The 15,496-nt window shown below is 46.9% G+C and overlaps 1 protein-coding gene and 1 pseudogene across 7 annotated transcripts in view; one reads left to right on the plus strand and one right to left on the minus strand.

Moving 5' to 3' along the window:
* The first annotated feature begins 1,110 nt into the window (after nt 1-1,110).
* Nucleotides 1,111-5,461, plus strand: LOC101842982 (annotated as a pseudogene).
* Nucleotides 5,462-12,327: 6,866 nt separating this feature from the next.
* Nucleotides 12,328-15,496, minus strand: part of LOC101831682 (RING finger protein 223) — a 29,874-nt gene continuing 26,705 nt past the window's right edge. For 6 of the 7 annotated variants that reach the window (XM_040734980.1, XM_040734985.1, XM_040734981.1 and 3 more), the window contains 2 exons: nt 14,873-15,078; nt 12,328-13,401 (listed from right to left, as the gene is read on the minus strand). In XM_040734980.1, coding sequence (XP_040590914.1) covers nt 12,628-13,401; nt 14,873-15,078 — 980 coding nt within the window. In that variant the 3' untranslated portion in view covers nt 12,328-12,627. Of the gene's footprint in view, nt 13,402-14,872; nt 15,268-15,496 lie in introns of all 7 variants that reach the window. The other variant, XM_040734986.1, reaches the window with a different exon arrangement.

The following is a 15,496-nucleotide window of genomic DNA, read 5'->3' on the forward strand; positions in this document are numbered from 1 at the left end:
AAAGAATTCAGTGCTTGACATCTGAGTCCCACTCATGATCCTCTGGACTCCAAAGGACCTGAGCGGCCTGCCATCTACAGCACACTGACTCCACTCCATGCCTGTTGTTGTCCTTGGTGGACATCTCGGGGTACTAGCATCTCCAAAACGCCAGGGTTTTCTGCTGCAACTAGGCTGTACTTGCACCAATATCCTCTCTTTCTGATAAGCTCTTTTCTGGCACTCCAGAAGATTCAGCCTCAGTGATGGTGTCTCGTTAATCACAGATGATTCTTCAGTCCCAACTAACCAGAACCAGAAATTCTTAATTGAAAATATCACTTGACAGATCTCCATCATCTGCACTACTGTCAGCATTTTCTAAGATCCCACAATAGATCATTGAGTTTTGAACACTTAATTGCTTTTCTAGAAGTTCACAATCCTCCCCAAAACATGATCAGGTTTATCACAGCAATATACCACAATTCTGGTACCAATTTCTGTCTTAGGGTTTCTATTACAGCCATTATTTCAGCCAGCACAGCTGTGGGCATCAAAGGGATCTGGAAAGGTAATGGTAGACAGAAACATAAGACTCTGGGTTCAGGGGCTGGAGAGATGGCTCAGATTGGGAGTGCTGACTGCGCCTCCAGGGGTCCTGAATTCAATTCCCAGCAACCACATGATGGCTCACAACTATCTGTAATGAGATCTAATGCCCTCTTCTGCCCTGCAGGGATACATGCAGACAGAACACTGTATACTAAATAAATAAATCTTAAAAAAAAAAAAAACCTCTGGGTTCACTTCAAGAATTAACAAGGGTAAGTATGATGGTTAGACCGATGAGTGACAGTGGAAGCTGCTCTTTGTCCAAACATGTACAGCAAAGACAAGTGACATCAGTGCCATCCCATCCAACAGTCAGGCCTGGGAGAAATTAGCACTTCATAATGATATTCATATGTGTATATGAATATCCACCACGTAGGAGCTCAGAAATCAGCTCATATATTTTAATCAGAGATAAGATGGGAGGAGGCCGGGCGGTGGTGGCGCACACCTTTAATCCCAGCACTCGGGAGGCAGAGGCAGGCGGATCTCTGTGAGTTCGAGGCCAGGCTGGACTGACAGCCTCCAAAACAATACAGAGAAACCCTGTCTCGTAAAAAGAAAAAAAAAAGATGGGAGGGAAAATAATACATTAAGGGAACCACCAGGATTTTTATATTCTTGTCAGTATGTAATTTGGGATCTCTGCAGCAGCTTCTAGTCCTATGATAAGAAACATGTCCCCAGGAGATGTCATACTAGTAGGTCCTGTGCCACCAGGGTTTTTTCAATTTTTTTTTAATGCCATCTTGGTACCCTGAAGGTCCAAGGCCTCCTTTGAGGGTTCCTAGTCAGGTACTTGGAGGTGTCCCAAGAAGTCAGCCATCACTCCCCAGCAGAATAGATCCACAAAACAAAGATATCCAAACATGAGTGGGCCAATGAAGAGAATGACTCCAAGAGGAATGTTGCCTTTGGGACCACAGAACTATGGAGATGTTCTATGGAGACTCCTACTGAATACTTTAGGTAACCTGGAATGCATGGAATAAACATGGGTCCAGATGGTGGTAGACCTTGACCAAACTCAACAAATGTCAATTTAATACAATATTCCTCAGTGTCTCCTGGGAATTAAGTAGGTCTTCTAGGATGTAGAGGGCCACCAGGAACACCCATCAAGCCTAGTAAAGAACAATCAACCAACCCTAGAGATAACATGTATACTTTAATGAATGCAGTACCTTCTGGACCTAACTGACTTAATTTTCCAATAGGCCCTGAGTGAGATGGTTCCATGGTGGATTAGGAGGATTGGAGTCCCATTGTTTGAATGGCTCTTTAGGCTTAGGACATAAGGACAGTATTTCTAAGAATTCTCCCAATAGCCGGGCGATGGTGGTGCACACCTTTAATCCCAGCACTAGGGAGGCAGAGGCAGGCGGATCTCTGTGAGTTCGAGGCCGGGCTGGACCGATAGCCTCCAAAAGAATACAGAGAAACCCTGTCTCATAAAAACCAAAAGAAAAAAAAAAGAAAAAAAGAATTCTCCCAATAATATGAGTCTGAGTAACCAGTTGGGCACTCCAAGGCATGATAGAAAAATGGGGGGAGGAAATTTCTTAAATTGTTTTCAGAGTAAGAGTTATTCCCCCAGCATGACATTAATGTTTGATACATTACCAAATCTCAAGAAAACCACCTGTGTCAACCTTCACAGCACTACTACAGAAGAAAGCTACTCATCAGTGCTCAGTTAAAAGGGGTATCTCAGTTACACCAAAGCAACCTTTTTCCTGCTCTCCTCTGTTTTGTGAAGAGGGTCCAAACAACTGAATGGTGGTGAGGAGGGAGGGGCTAGAGAGATAGCTCAGAGGTTGGGAGCACTGACTGCTCCTCCAGAGGTCCTGAATTCAATTCCCAGCAACCACGTGGTGACTCACAATCATGAGTGAGTCATGATCTTTTGCCTGCTTTTGGCATGCAGACAGAATGCCATACATTATAAATGAATAAATCTTTAAAAACTGAACGGGCTGGGAGGTGGTGGCGCACACCTTTAATTCCAGGACTCAGGAGGCAGAGGCAGAGGATCTCTGTGAGTTCGAGGCCAGCCTGGTCTACAAGAGCTAGTTCCATGACAGTCTCCAAAGCCACAGAGAAGCCCTGTCTCCAAAAACCAAGACAGAAAACTATATTGAACTGCATTTTGTTTTTGTTTTTTGTTTTTGTTTGTTTTTCAAGACAGGGTTTCTCTGTATTGTTTTGGAGGCTGTCCTGGAACTCACTGTGTAAACCAGGCTGGCCTCCACATCACAGAGATCTGCCTGCCTCTGCCTCCCTAGTGCTGGGATTAAAGGCATGCATAACTGCAAATATTTTTATGTATGTATATGTGTAGGAAAGAATGTGTCATATATGTAGACCTACATACACATATACACATGCATGCATCAACCCACAGGGTATTGTAAGATGCTACATGACATTTTTGTTTTTCAAGATAGAATCTCACTATGTAACCTTGGATGTCCTGGGGACTCACTACACAGATAAAGCTGGCCTGTCTCTGCCTCCCAAGTGGTGGAATTAAAGGCATGCACCATGATCTTTCCACTCTCTCTTTCCCATTCTCTTTTCCTTCTCTCTTTCCTGCTGTTCCCCTGGGGCAGACAGGACTTTTCCTGTCTCCCTCTTCTGTCCTCTCTATGTCTCTGTGCCTCCTTACTTCTTTTACTTCTTTTCTCTTTCCTACCCCCCCCCCCTTTTGTTTTTGTTTTTTTGAGACAGGGTTTCTCTGTGGCTTTGGAGACTGTTCTAGAACTAGCTCTTGTAGACCAGGCCTGCCTCTGCCTCCCGAGTGCTGGTAAAAAAGGCATGTGCCACCACTGCCCGTTCCCCCCCTTTATAATAAAACTTCTCGTTTAAAAAAAAAAAGGCACGCACTACTATGCTTGACTCCATGATGCCTTAAGTAGAAGTAAGTTGGAAATTTAAATTTTGCTCCATCCTTTTACTTCACATTTCCATTTTGATCATTAAAGCTTGCTCCTGAAACTAGCTGAACTATTTTGTGCTGTGTCATTGTTTTATAATTCTATATGTTTGTTTTGGTTTTTTAAGACAAAGGTTCTCTGCATAGCTCTGGCTGTTCTGAAACTCACTCTGTAGACCAGATGGCTTCAAACCCAGATCCACTGCCTCTGCCTACCAAGTGCTTGTATTAAAGGCATTTGCCACCACACCCAATAGATAGATAGATAGATAGATAGATAGATAGATGGATGGATAGATAGATAATGACTTAATTTATTATGTATGCAGTGTTCTGCCAGCATGCCAGAAGAGGGCACCAGATCTCCTTATAGATAGTCATGAGCCATCATATGCTTGCTGGTAATTGAACTCAGGACCTCTGGAAGAGCAGCCAGTGCTCTTAACCTCTGAGCCATCTCTCCAGCCCCTTATATGTTTTTTTTTTTTTTTGGTTTTTCGAGACAGGGTTTCTCTGTGGCTTTGGAGGCTGTCCTGGAACTCACTTGGTAGTCCAAGCTGGTCTCGAACTCACAGAGATCCGCCTGCCTCTGCCTCCCGAGTGCTGGGATTAAAGGCGTGCGCCACCAAAGCCCGGCTTATATGTTATTTTTTAAGGTAAACTCATGTTATGGTTTTGTAAATGTCTGTGATAATGGGCAGGAATAAAGTCACTTATTTGAGAGCTTAAAAATGAACAATTTTCATTATTCTCATTATTCTCTTTTTATATATTGTTTAGCTAGCTACTAGAAATAGCCTTGCAAGCAGAGCCTGAGAAGTTTCTTTGACCCTTGAGTTCTTCCACAAATCCTACCACTGTGGTCTTATTTTATTCTGGAGGACATTCTTTCTTTCTTCTTTTTTTTTTTTTTTTTTTTGGTTTTTTACGAGACAGGGTTTCTCTGTATTGTTTTGGAGGCTGTCGGTCCAGCCTGGCCTCGAACTCACAGGGATCCACCTGCCTCTGCCTCCCGAGTGCTGGGATTAAAGGTGTGCGCCACCACTGCCCGGCAGGACGTTCTTTCTATTTCTTATCTCATGCCTATAGTTTTCCAAAGTCACATGGCCATATCTGAGTCAGGGGTTCTGCCTGAGAAAAGAATTGCAGACCATCTGTCTCTGACATCTCCCTCTTCTGATTTTGTAGTGTTATGGTTACATAGTAGTTTTTTCTTATACAGTCAATCCTCTCTGGATTCTTTGAATGACGAGGCAACATATTGAAAACAATAAAAGAATAATAGCAGCTATTTATCAGGATGTTAGTAACTTGAACATGTAAACTATTAAAGGGACTAAGATGTTGTAAGGAAATTTGTAATTCATCTGCAAACTGTTGGCCAGAAACTATTGACAGATGAAAATGTTCTAATGAATATATTTCTTTTTTCCCCACCTCTCAATGAATATATTTCTTTCTTATTTTTATTTATTTCTTTATTTAATTATTTATGTCTGGTTTTTGGACACAGGGTTTCTCTCTGTAGCCCTGACTGTCCTGGAACTCACTCTGTAGCTCAGGCTGACCTTGAACTTGGAGATCTCCCTACCTCTGCCTCCTGTGTGCTGGGATTAAAGGAGTGTGCCACTACCAAAGATGGCAGTGTTGGTGACAATGTCCTAAACAGAACTCTGACTAGGTAAGCAGAAGGATTGGTGTTGGATAAACAGAAGCCTGGATTCAGTGTTCTTTAGGAATCTTGAAAGATGTGTTTCTGTTTACCAGGAAAGCCATTACAGTCAACTATCATTGGGCAAGGGTATCTACTTCCCGATTAATCTGAGCAGGCTGCATCAGCTCAAGGACACTCACCTTACTGCTCCCTATTCTCAGACACAGCCTGGCAATTTGTTCCCCCCCTATAAACTTTTCTTTGTACCAATGGAGTAGCCCAGTTCAGTGGTTTCCCTGTGCCCCTGCTTACATTATTAATGCATTGAGTAATGTGACAAAAAATACATGAAATATGGTACTGGGTGTTAGTGTAATGAAAAGAAGTTTGCTAAATGGGGTAAGAATAAGAAGTGATATGAAAAGCCAGGTGGTGGTGCACGCCTTTAATCCCAGCACCTGGAAGACAAAGGCCAGCCTGGTCTACAGAGTTCCAGGACAGCTAGGGCTACACAGAGAAACCTTTTTTTTTATGATCATAAATACCATTTTATTTTTATAATAATTTTTATTTAACTTTTTACACTTGTAACTCCCAGTTCTGGTGTGGGGGGTGGTAATATGAAGTTTACATGCGGTTGAAATTCAGGATAGTGTCCCTCTTCTGTTGTCTTCTGGTTTCAGTTCACAGCATGGCTTTACCAGTCCTGTTGGGATCCAGAGAAAGCTAGGCTCCAATTTGTGAAGGGAATGAGACCTAGATATTGGCTAGGTATTTGGATGAGTTTACATAAAACCATGAGGTTGAATAAAACCTTTTGTTTCTTGTGATGTTCTTCTTCTTCCTTCTTCCTCTTCCTCCTCCCCCTCCTCTTTCTGTAAAGGGTCAGTAAAAGAACAATCTTAGTAACAACAGCATGGTAGTTTTGAGTTTGCTTTTTCACTGAAACCTGTTTGTGAGTTTACATATCTCAGTAGGAAGCCTATTAATGCTAAGAAAAGGCAAGGCCTGGTTTTACATTTGAAACATTTAGAGGCCTTGTCAGAATTTGTATTTTCATCACTGAAAGAAACCAAGTGGTAGCAATCAATCTCTTTATTATCTTTTTATAGTTTATTGTAGAAAATTAGCAAAGTTCATAAAGGTCTCTGTAGGTTTTTATCTGTTAGTGAAAGAAGCCTCTAAGTGTGCCAAAGTCAGGGAGTTTTATCTATCTATCTATCTGTCTGTCTGTCTGTCTGTCTGTCTGTCTATCTATCTATCTGTTTATTTGAAGCCTGTGTCGGAGTTGATGAGCTTGTTGGTGAGTTCCATTGTTTGTTTGCTTTTTATTAACCAGTTGAGGGTTGGGAGATCATTGAGCCTTAGTTTTGAGACTTTTTTAAAAAAGATTTATTTATTTATTACATATACAGTGTTCTGTCAGAAGAGGGCACCAGATTGAATTGTAGATAGCTGTGAGCCACCATGTGGTTGCTGGGAATTGAACTCAGGTCCTCTGGAAGAGCAGTCAGTGCTCTTAACCTCTGAGCCACCTCTCCAGCCCGTTTTGAGACTTTTTAAAGAGACTCAGGTTATTAAACATTCAAAGCTTTTAAATTTGTATCATCAGCAACACATCCATCTAAAGATATTGCCAGAATGTTTTTAAGGTGAAAGCAAACTTTTCTTCCCACTATAGGAGTTGTGGCCAGGCAGCTTCCTGGGAGCAGCTAGTTGTGCTGCTGCTGTAGCAGGTGGCAGGGCTCTTGAATTGTCTGATGAAGACAGAGCATCAGCCATAGTACAGGGAGGCCCCACACGAATTGTGCATGCAATTTGTGTGTGGTATGCAAAGAGATGAAAATTTACAAGCTTTTTGTTTGTTGTTGTTTTGTTTTTTTCAAGGCAGGGTTTCTCTGGCTGTTCTAGAACTTGAACTGTAGACCAGGCTGGCCTAGAACTCACAGAGATCCACCTGCCTCTGCCTCCCGAGTGCTGGTATTAAAGGCGTGTGCCACCGACACCCAGTCAGTACCACAGTTTTAATCCATTAGTCTCTGCAGAAACAGCTTCTTTCCAGAGGTTCTCATTCACAGGCACTTCTTGTCCTGGACATTGCAGGAGTGAGCAGAATTGGACCTGGAAAGGAAAGAAATGGTAGACAGAGACACAGGACTCTGAGTTCACCTTAGGGATTAACAACTTTCATTTTTCCCATCACTATGGAGGTTCTTCCTAGCTTGCACAGTCTCTCCCTGCTAGCCTCCTAAGGCCATGAGGTATGAGGGAGCTCCATCAGCCTAAGGAGCCTAGTGGGAAGGCCCCATGGGGCTTCTGAGAAAAACTGGAGATGGTCCTTCAGCAGTGCCCACCTTGGACTCTGGGGGTGGGACTGGGGCCCAAGGATGCCGGATAAGTGGAGATGAAGTATCAATGGGGCCGTGCTGAAGACTCCATCTGTTCAGACAGACACTATGGCAGCAAGAATGCCAGCTCCCTTCCTCCTTGCTTCTAGGGATAAAGGAGGGCCCTGAGAAATGGTAACTACATATGTATGTGTAGCTTTGTAGAACATATGGGCAAGCCTATGTAAAACACTGTCTCCTAGAACAAGTGCTTCCAATAATGGCCAGAACTGCACAACATGGCTGAGTACTAGATCCAGGGCTCAGAAGGAACTGAGGGTATGTGATGACCAAGTGAGCCTGGTGGGTTAGGGTTAGGGTCAGTGTGGTCAGAATCCTCAAGTCTATGCTGTGAATGAGGAAGCCCCAAGCTAAGAGTCACCAATCCAACTCCACTGGATTTGATGGCTTCCACGTCCCTTAACATATTTAGCACAATCTAAGCCTAAGCTCTCTCAGTTCACAGAAACCATGTATGCTGGCTACTTTTTTTTTTTGTCAACTGACACAAGCTACATTCATTTGGGAGGAGGGCACCTTAATTGAGTAAATGCTCAAATGCTCCTGTAATTGTTATAGCTCTGAGGGGAGAGATTTATTGGGAGGAAAAACACAGGAGAGTGGCTGTCTCTGCTCCAGTGAGAAGCAGCAGTGAACTGAACAGAAGGTAGGCTTTATGTGGGGTTTCTGGGGGCGGGGGCAGGGCTTTCTGGAATATCTTGGGATTGGTGGGGTTTTTGTTGCCTGATCTTGGGGTAAACTCAGGAATTGGTAGGATTCTTTTTCTTGACCCTGGACTCTGACTTGGGGTCAAGTCAGGATTAGGGTGTTCTTTCCTTGGATCTTTTATCCTATAGCTCCCCACCAAATTCACCAGTAGGTAAGTCTGTGGGAACATTTTCCTGATTAATGATTGATGTGAGAGGGCCTTGGTCACTTTGGGTGGTGCTGTTCCTGGACAGGTGGTCCAGAGTGACATAGGAAAGCAAGCTAACAGCTGGATGGTGGTGGCACACGCCTTTAATCCCAGCACTTGGGAGGCAGAGGCAGGCGGATCTCTGAGTTCCAGGATAGCCAAGGCTACACAAAGAAACTGTCCTGAAAAAACAAGAAGAGAAGGAAAGGCAGGCAGGCAGGCAGGGAGGGAGGGAGGGAGGGAGGGAGGGAGGGAGGGAGGGAGGGAGGGAGGGAGGGAGGGAGGGAGGAAGGAAGGAAGGAAGGGAGGGAGGGAGGAAGGAAGGAAAAGTCGAGTAAGCAAGTAAGCAGCATTCCAACCATGGTCTGTGCTATTCCTGCTGCCAGGTTCCTGCCTTGAGTTCCTGACCTGACTTCCCTTCATAATGCACCATAAACTGTAAACTGAAATAAACCCTTTTCTCCCTAAGTTGCTTTTTGTCATGGTGTTTGATCACTGAAATAGAAGTCAAAATAAGACACCCATGTTCTTAGACCTGGGTCTCCTCCTCCGTGGCTCCAGAGCAGTTTCACCTACACTCCCACTCATGTTCTTTCTGACCCAAATCAGCTTTGGTATCTTTTCTGTATTCAGAGTTACTTTTTTTTTTCTTTTTGGTTTTTCAAGACAGAGTTTCTCTGTATTGTCTTGGAGGCTGTCCTGGAACTCGCTTTGTAGACCAGGCTGGCCTCGAACTCACAGACATCCACCTGCCTCTGCCTCCCAAGTGCTGGGATTAAAGGCGTGCACCACCAACGCCCGGCTCAGAGTTACCTATTTCTTTTCCAGGCACAAATTTTCTCCACCTGCAGCGTGGGTGGAAGCAGAGGAAAGTGTAGTTCCTTAGAAGTCCCTAAGAGTGGCTTTTCCCAGAGGCAGAGGCAGGTGCATCTCTGTGAGTTCGAGGCCAGCCTGGTCTACAAAGTGAGCTCCAGGACAGCCTCCAAAGCCACAGAGAAACCGTGTCTCGAAAAAACAAACAAACAAACAAAAAAAAAAGAGTGGCTTTTCCCAAATAGAACTCCATGTTACCGGTCTTGCCCTTCCTTTCTTTCCTGGGTACCTAAAACACTTGGGATCTCTGTCCCACTCTGAGCAAATTTCCTTGCCTCTGGTGTTTGATTCTGATCCTTCATCAGTCCCTCTAAGTGATCACTTCTGACTCATCTACGTGTCCACCCCCACGAGGGTCCCAGCGATGCCTGTTTCTCATCCGTGAACTCCACAACCAAGCACGGGGCTCCAGCTCACTGCCCAGGTACTTCGAAGCACCGCTAAGTAGTACTTCAGCGGGCTCCACTAAGGCTGGAGAAGTCCACCTAAGCTTTCTGGAGGAGATGAACCTGGTTCAGAGCTACGAGCCAAAGCCAGAAGTAGTGTGCAGTGTACCTCAGATGTGATCGGGGGAATGGGCCACCGGGATCCATATATATCCAACAAGCTGCCAGTGGCCCTCACAGGACGGGTATCAGACGCACCAACAGCATCATCTAAAATGCAGACTCTTGAGCCGCACAGCGTAACCCCTACTAATCAGAGGCCTCTCCCCTCTTCCGCCTCCGGATTCACCTTTGTCCGCTGGGTACTTCCCCAAAGTGCCACCTTTCTCTCTGGGTTCCGCCACCTCCCCGACCCCACCCAGGCACCCCGTTCCTCTTTGCCTCACTTTGAGTCACCGTTTAGGCCACGCCCACCTAGCCTGCCCTTGCCACCGCCGCTCCCCTCCCCCCCCAGCTCTCTATTCCCCCTGATGGACTGAGACATTGACTTCTGGAATAACGATCCAGTTGGTGCCGAGCAACGGCCACCACCACCAGTAGCGCCAGAGCCAGTTCAGATTTAGGCTGGCTCAGGAAGGCTTGCAAATTGATGCCGCAGCGGTAACCCAATGCCAGAAGTTGAAACTGTGTGAATAGGTCGGGAGTGAGAGGCACCAGCATGCAAAGGTGAAGTAGCTCCAGGTCCTTTCCACAGAGTGGACACTGGAAGGAGCGAGAGAATATTTGAATGGTGGCTTGGGGTCAGTCACAGCCCCCAACCTTAGTGGTACCTGCGGCCCGCGACATCTTGGGTTCTTGGGGAGTTTCGACGGGGATCAGGACCCGGTACCAGAAGAACCTGGGCTTTACAGGTGGCGAGGGAACCCCGGGGTGCCCCTTACTGACTGGCCATGATTGGAGTTGTGGAAGGCATCCTAGGAGTCTGCTCCTTAGTCCAGATAAGCCTGGGTTCCAGCAGCGGGAGGAGCATTTGGAGATCCCCGTGTCCTGGCCTGGTTCCTGGCACCCAGCTGAAATGTGGTCTCATGATTCTAACAAGCGACTACATGTGAACCTGTGCGAGTCGACCTGTGCGTGCCACAATTCCAGACACTGTGTGCCCTATGTGTGACCTTAGCGACAAGGATAGGGAGTCTGAGCCTAATTTGATTTGTACTTTAATCCAGTTTCCTTGTATCCTGTCTTTCACCCTACATGCTTCAGGGTGGTCTGGGATCTCGTCCTTGTGATGATTCAGCATTGTGTTGGTCACAGTGGATAAGGCTTGTGGAATGACCACACATGTGAGATGCTCATGTGAGCACATAGGCATTCTCACACGCTTGGCCCTCCCAGTGGCATGGGTGTGGTTCCACATGTGTGCATCACTGTGTGACAGGATGCAATGTCACTAACCCATTGGACATGGAAGAAACATTCCCCATCACAGGTGGACTGTGGCTTTGTGACAACTTCAGTAAAGTTCTCAGTTATTTATCTATTGGCACCAGAGCCAGGGGTGCATTGGGTGTCGAGTGTCCCTCGACCGCTCCCCCCGCCAGTAGCTGCACCCAGATTCTCTAGGACTTCCCTAAACTTCCCCCTTGCCCTAGTCAAAGGCACAGCTGGTTAGAACAGGAAGTACCTGGGCTTTGGGGTGAAAGGTGAGGAGACTGAGACTCTCCTGGTCATACTCATACCTGGTAATATAGGATTTCTAGGGCTAATGGCAGAACCTGGATGGCTGTGAGGTAGGCTGAGATACTCATGACATTAAACTTTGTTGTTTCAGTATCCAGGCTGACCCAAAGAAGTCTGGGGGGTCTGCTGGAAAGATCCTATGGTCTATAAATTTTCAGGCCACCTACTAGTTCTCAGTTTCATGGTGTTGGGTAGCAGCCAAGTCTTCGCCCTTCTAAGTCAGGAAAGATGAATGTTTGTTCCTGCCCACCTCCCTAGCTGTCCCAACTCAGTCCTACTATGATCCAGTCAGGATGCCTGGGTAGAGGCTGGGTTGTAGGGATGTGGAGTGGGAGACTTTCTAACAGGACAAACTGAATGGTGGGGGATGGAGAGAGGGAACACAGAGAAACAATATTCATACAAAAGAATTTATTTTAAAATGTACCATTCATAATGGCCAGAGACAGCTGGGAAGTTGCTGCTGTAGCATGGGCAGAGGAGTTCTGCTTTTTCATTTTTACTCTTATTAAGAGAACTAGCTGCTCAGCATCCCCACCAGAGTAAGGAGGGATCCTGGTAAAATGTCGTATGAAAGAAAGGGGGGGGTTGGGTCAGGATGTAAAATAAATGAATAAATTTAATTAATAAAAAAAGGATGGCAAATTCCTGCCTTTTTGGCAATTCAGTGTGTTCAGCAAGGTCAAGGTCAGGGGCCTGACCAGACATTCCTGGGTTCCTTTCCCCATCTGTATGACAGGGTCAGAGCACAGTTTCTGGGACTCTTAGAAGCCTGTATTTCTTAGAGGGTTTTTTTTTTTTTTTTTTTTTTTTTTTGGTTTTTCGAGACAGAGTTTCTCTGTATTGTTTTGGAGGCTGTCCTGGAACTCGCTCTGTAGACCAAGCTGGCCTTGAACTCACAGAGATCCGCCTGCCTCTGCCTCCCGAGTGCTGGGATTAAAGGTGTCCGCCACCAACGCCCGGCCTTCTTAGAGGTTTTGAAGACCCTTTTGTCCCCATTGGCACCTAGCCCTAGAGAGTGAGGGTCACATATGTGTCCTTGGTTCTGGGGAACAAACTTCCAAAGCTGTGTTCTTGACCTGTGTAGGTCAGGATCCATCCATGGAGCAAGTGGGATAGCTGGCCTGGCCCAAGTGTTGACCCTAGTTGGCTAGAGTTCCAAGAAAGAGGGCATTGGTAATGGGATTGACAGTGGCAGTGGCTACAGGTGGCCGGTTAATGCAGCGCAGATTTCCAGTTTTGAGTGCACACTGCACAGGCCAGAGTACCACACAAAATAGCATCAGCAACAGCACAGACACCAGTGCTACACGACGCCAGTCTCCAAATCGCGCCCAACAGCGGGCCAGATAGCTTTGGCTGGGTTCAGGGTCCTGGACAGGTGCAGGTAGGGTGGGCTCAGCTGGTTTTCTCAGGCCTACATCCACACACACAAAGTCACTGGCCTCTTGACCAGAAGTGGTGGGCAAGGGGCGGCAACACAGTTTGGTGCCCTCAAGCCACACAGGCTCCTCCTTCTGTAGGTGCACTGGCATCTTGGCCTGTAGCTGACGACTGGTGCGCAGTGCAGGAGCTCCGGCAGCAGGTACAGTTGTAGGCTGCCGGCAGAATGGGCAGGGCACAGCTTCTCTGCCAGGACGGCCTGCAGGCTGGGCAGCTGCCAGCCTAGCCAAACACTCAAGGCAGAAGACATGAGTACAGGAGAGCTCCTTGGGCGTCTTGAAGATGTTGTCATAGCCTGAGAAACAGATGGAACACTCCAGTGGAGAGGCCACCTTCTCTGAGCCAGGAGTATTAGGGGATCTGGGGCTGCCAACTGAGCCAGGAGACCTGGGCACTGTGGCTGTGGAACTGCTCTGGCGATGGGGTGGCATAGCTGTCTGCCACACCCGCTGGCTTGATGACATGATTCTGAGCTGTGGAACAGAGACAGGCCATCATGAGCTGCTTTTTCTGTTAAGCCAGGCTGTCATACCTCCTCTTCTCTTCCCCAGAATCAGACCCAAAGATTCCAATGACAGACACTATCCACCTATAAGTACCTCCAAAATCCCACCCATGGACAAACTGTAACCTTTCCTCTTGCAGTCATTACAAGGTCAACAATCCCATGGTACTCCAGGCATGGACAGTGTATATGGGTTTCAAGAATAGAGGCCATGTGCTAGGGGTTGTCAACATGATTCTGGACACCTGTTGCCCATCCTTACCCATGCTGACGATGAGAGTGGCCCACTGCCACTGCTATTTATGTCTGTGCTCTGCAAGGCTGAACCCATGCCATAGAATACTAACAGCTCTATATGGAGAAAGTATCTCCAAGATGGAGTGATTTGTCTAGGGTCTTCTGGACCAGAGCCAATTAGAAGCTGGGCCCTGGCAGGTTCATGAGCTACCTGTGGCTCCAGAACAGGTGGAAGGAGTTTGAACTCAATCTCACTGTGGATCCTTGATTTGTATGGCATACATCTGAGTTGCCAACAGATATGTAAGGATTCTGGGGTCTTTGAAAGAGCAGCTGGGTCCACAAAGCTCTGAGAAACAGGGAGGGCCTCAGTAGGGGCCTGAGAAGTTTTCTAACAGCTGTATCCTGGAATCTGGGGCCAGCTTGTTTGGTAGGGATAGACACAAATGCCAGAGGCCAGGGGCTAAAAATGGTCCTTAGCCAGTGGTCAGAGGAGTGAAGCTGCCTCAGACATGCCCACGTATGCACTTGTGCAGGCAGGCAGACAGGCACGTACGCATGCATGCGCATACACACACACACACACACACACACACACACATACACACACACACACACACACACACACACACACACACACACACCTGCCCTGTTCTGTCAATATCAAGAGTCATACAGTTGCCTGTAAAGAAGGTGGGATATAGAAGATCCAGGCCTTCTTTGACAGCTCATACTACTTCTCTGAGAGCAATTCTAGAAACACACTGACCTCCCACAGGCCAGGGTGCCACTTCAAGATCCATGGGCATCCTGAGCAGAGAAGAGTATTTCACCACAAAAGCCTTGACCTTATAACCCATGAGGTCCAGCAGCCAGAGAAGAGATGACCCCTCTCCCTGCCTCACTAGTCAAGCCCAAGTGGGTGAGTAAGAAGAATGGCTCAACGATTGCTGAATCATCACCGGGTCTATGTGAATCATCTGACATCACTGTGACATCACGAGGGCCCCAACCTTCTGGCATTCAATATCACCACTTCCTGGATGCAGCAGTAGTCTTGACAATGTCTGACAAGGTCTATCCTCCCCTGACCTGTGCTGCTCATAGGACTGGTTCTGTGGCATAAGGCCTCACCTTCCATGAAGGGACCTCACCCTGAGACTGCATAGGTGAAAGGTGAGTACAGGCTGAGCTGGTCTTACCTGGTAGCTGGGAGTCAGCAGTTCCTGGGCATGATCCTCTTCACCAGCCACAGCAGAGCTCTGTGTTTCTAGGCTGACCAGCTCTAGCAGAGCTTGGCTCCCCCTCTCCAGGTCCAGCCAAGCTTCTGCTCCACCTGGCAGGTGTTCCTCCTCAGGCCAGTAGTCAACAGCCTTCTTGTGGTACCGGTCTAGCTGGCGCGCCTCTTCTGTATATATGTGGGAATGGAAGGTAGGATGTATGTGTTCATCCAGGAGCAGGCTGACGGAGACAGTGTGAATTCTCAGGCCATGAGCTTTGAAGCAGGTTTATTTATACCCTCCAGGTAATGGCATCTGGGGGTGTGGCCCTGAACACTCTGAACACCAGAGATTGGCTGGTCTCTCTCCAGCAGGCCCTGAATGGGTGGGGAGCAAGGGGAATGGTTGCAGGATGGGTCTAGGATCAGAACAGGCCTCTGATCTTAGGACTCCAGACTGAGAGCAGATGCTCAGGTACTCAGACAAAGCCCCTCTCCTTTGGAAAGCAAGTGTGCCCACCTGATCCCAAGTGTACTCAGAAGAGACCCTTCAATGAGATTAGTCTCAGACACAGTCCAATTTGCAACAGCATAGATGGTGGGTCAA

Source organism: Mesocricetus auratus, unplaced genomic scaffold, assembly GCF_017639785.1.
Source record: "Mesocricetus auratus isolate SY011 unplaced genomic scaffold, BCM_Maur_2.0 Super-Scaffold_100042, whole genome shotgun sequence".
Taxonomy (NCBI): domain Eukaryota; kingdom Metazoa; phylum Chordata; class Mammalia; order Rodentia; family Cricetidae; genus Mesocricetus; species Mesocricetus auratus.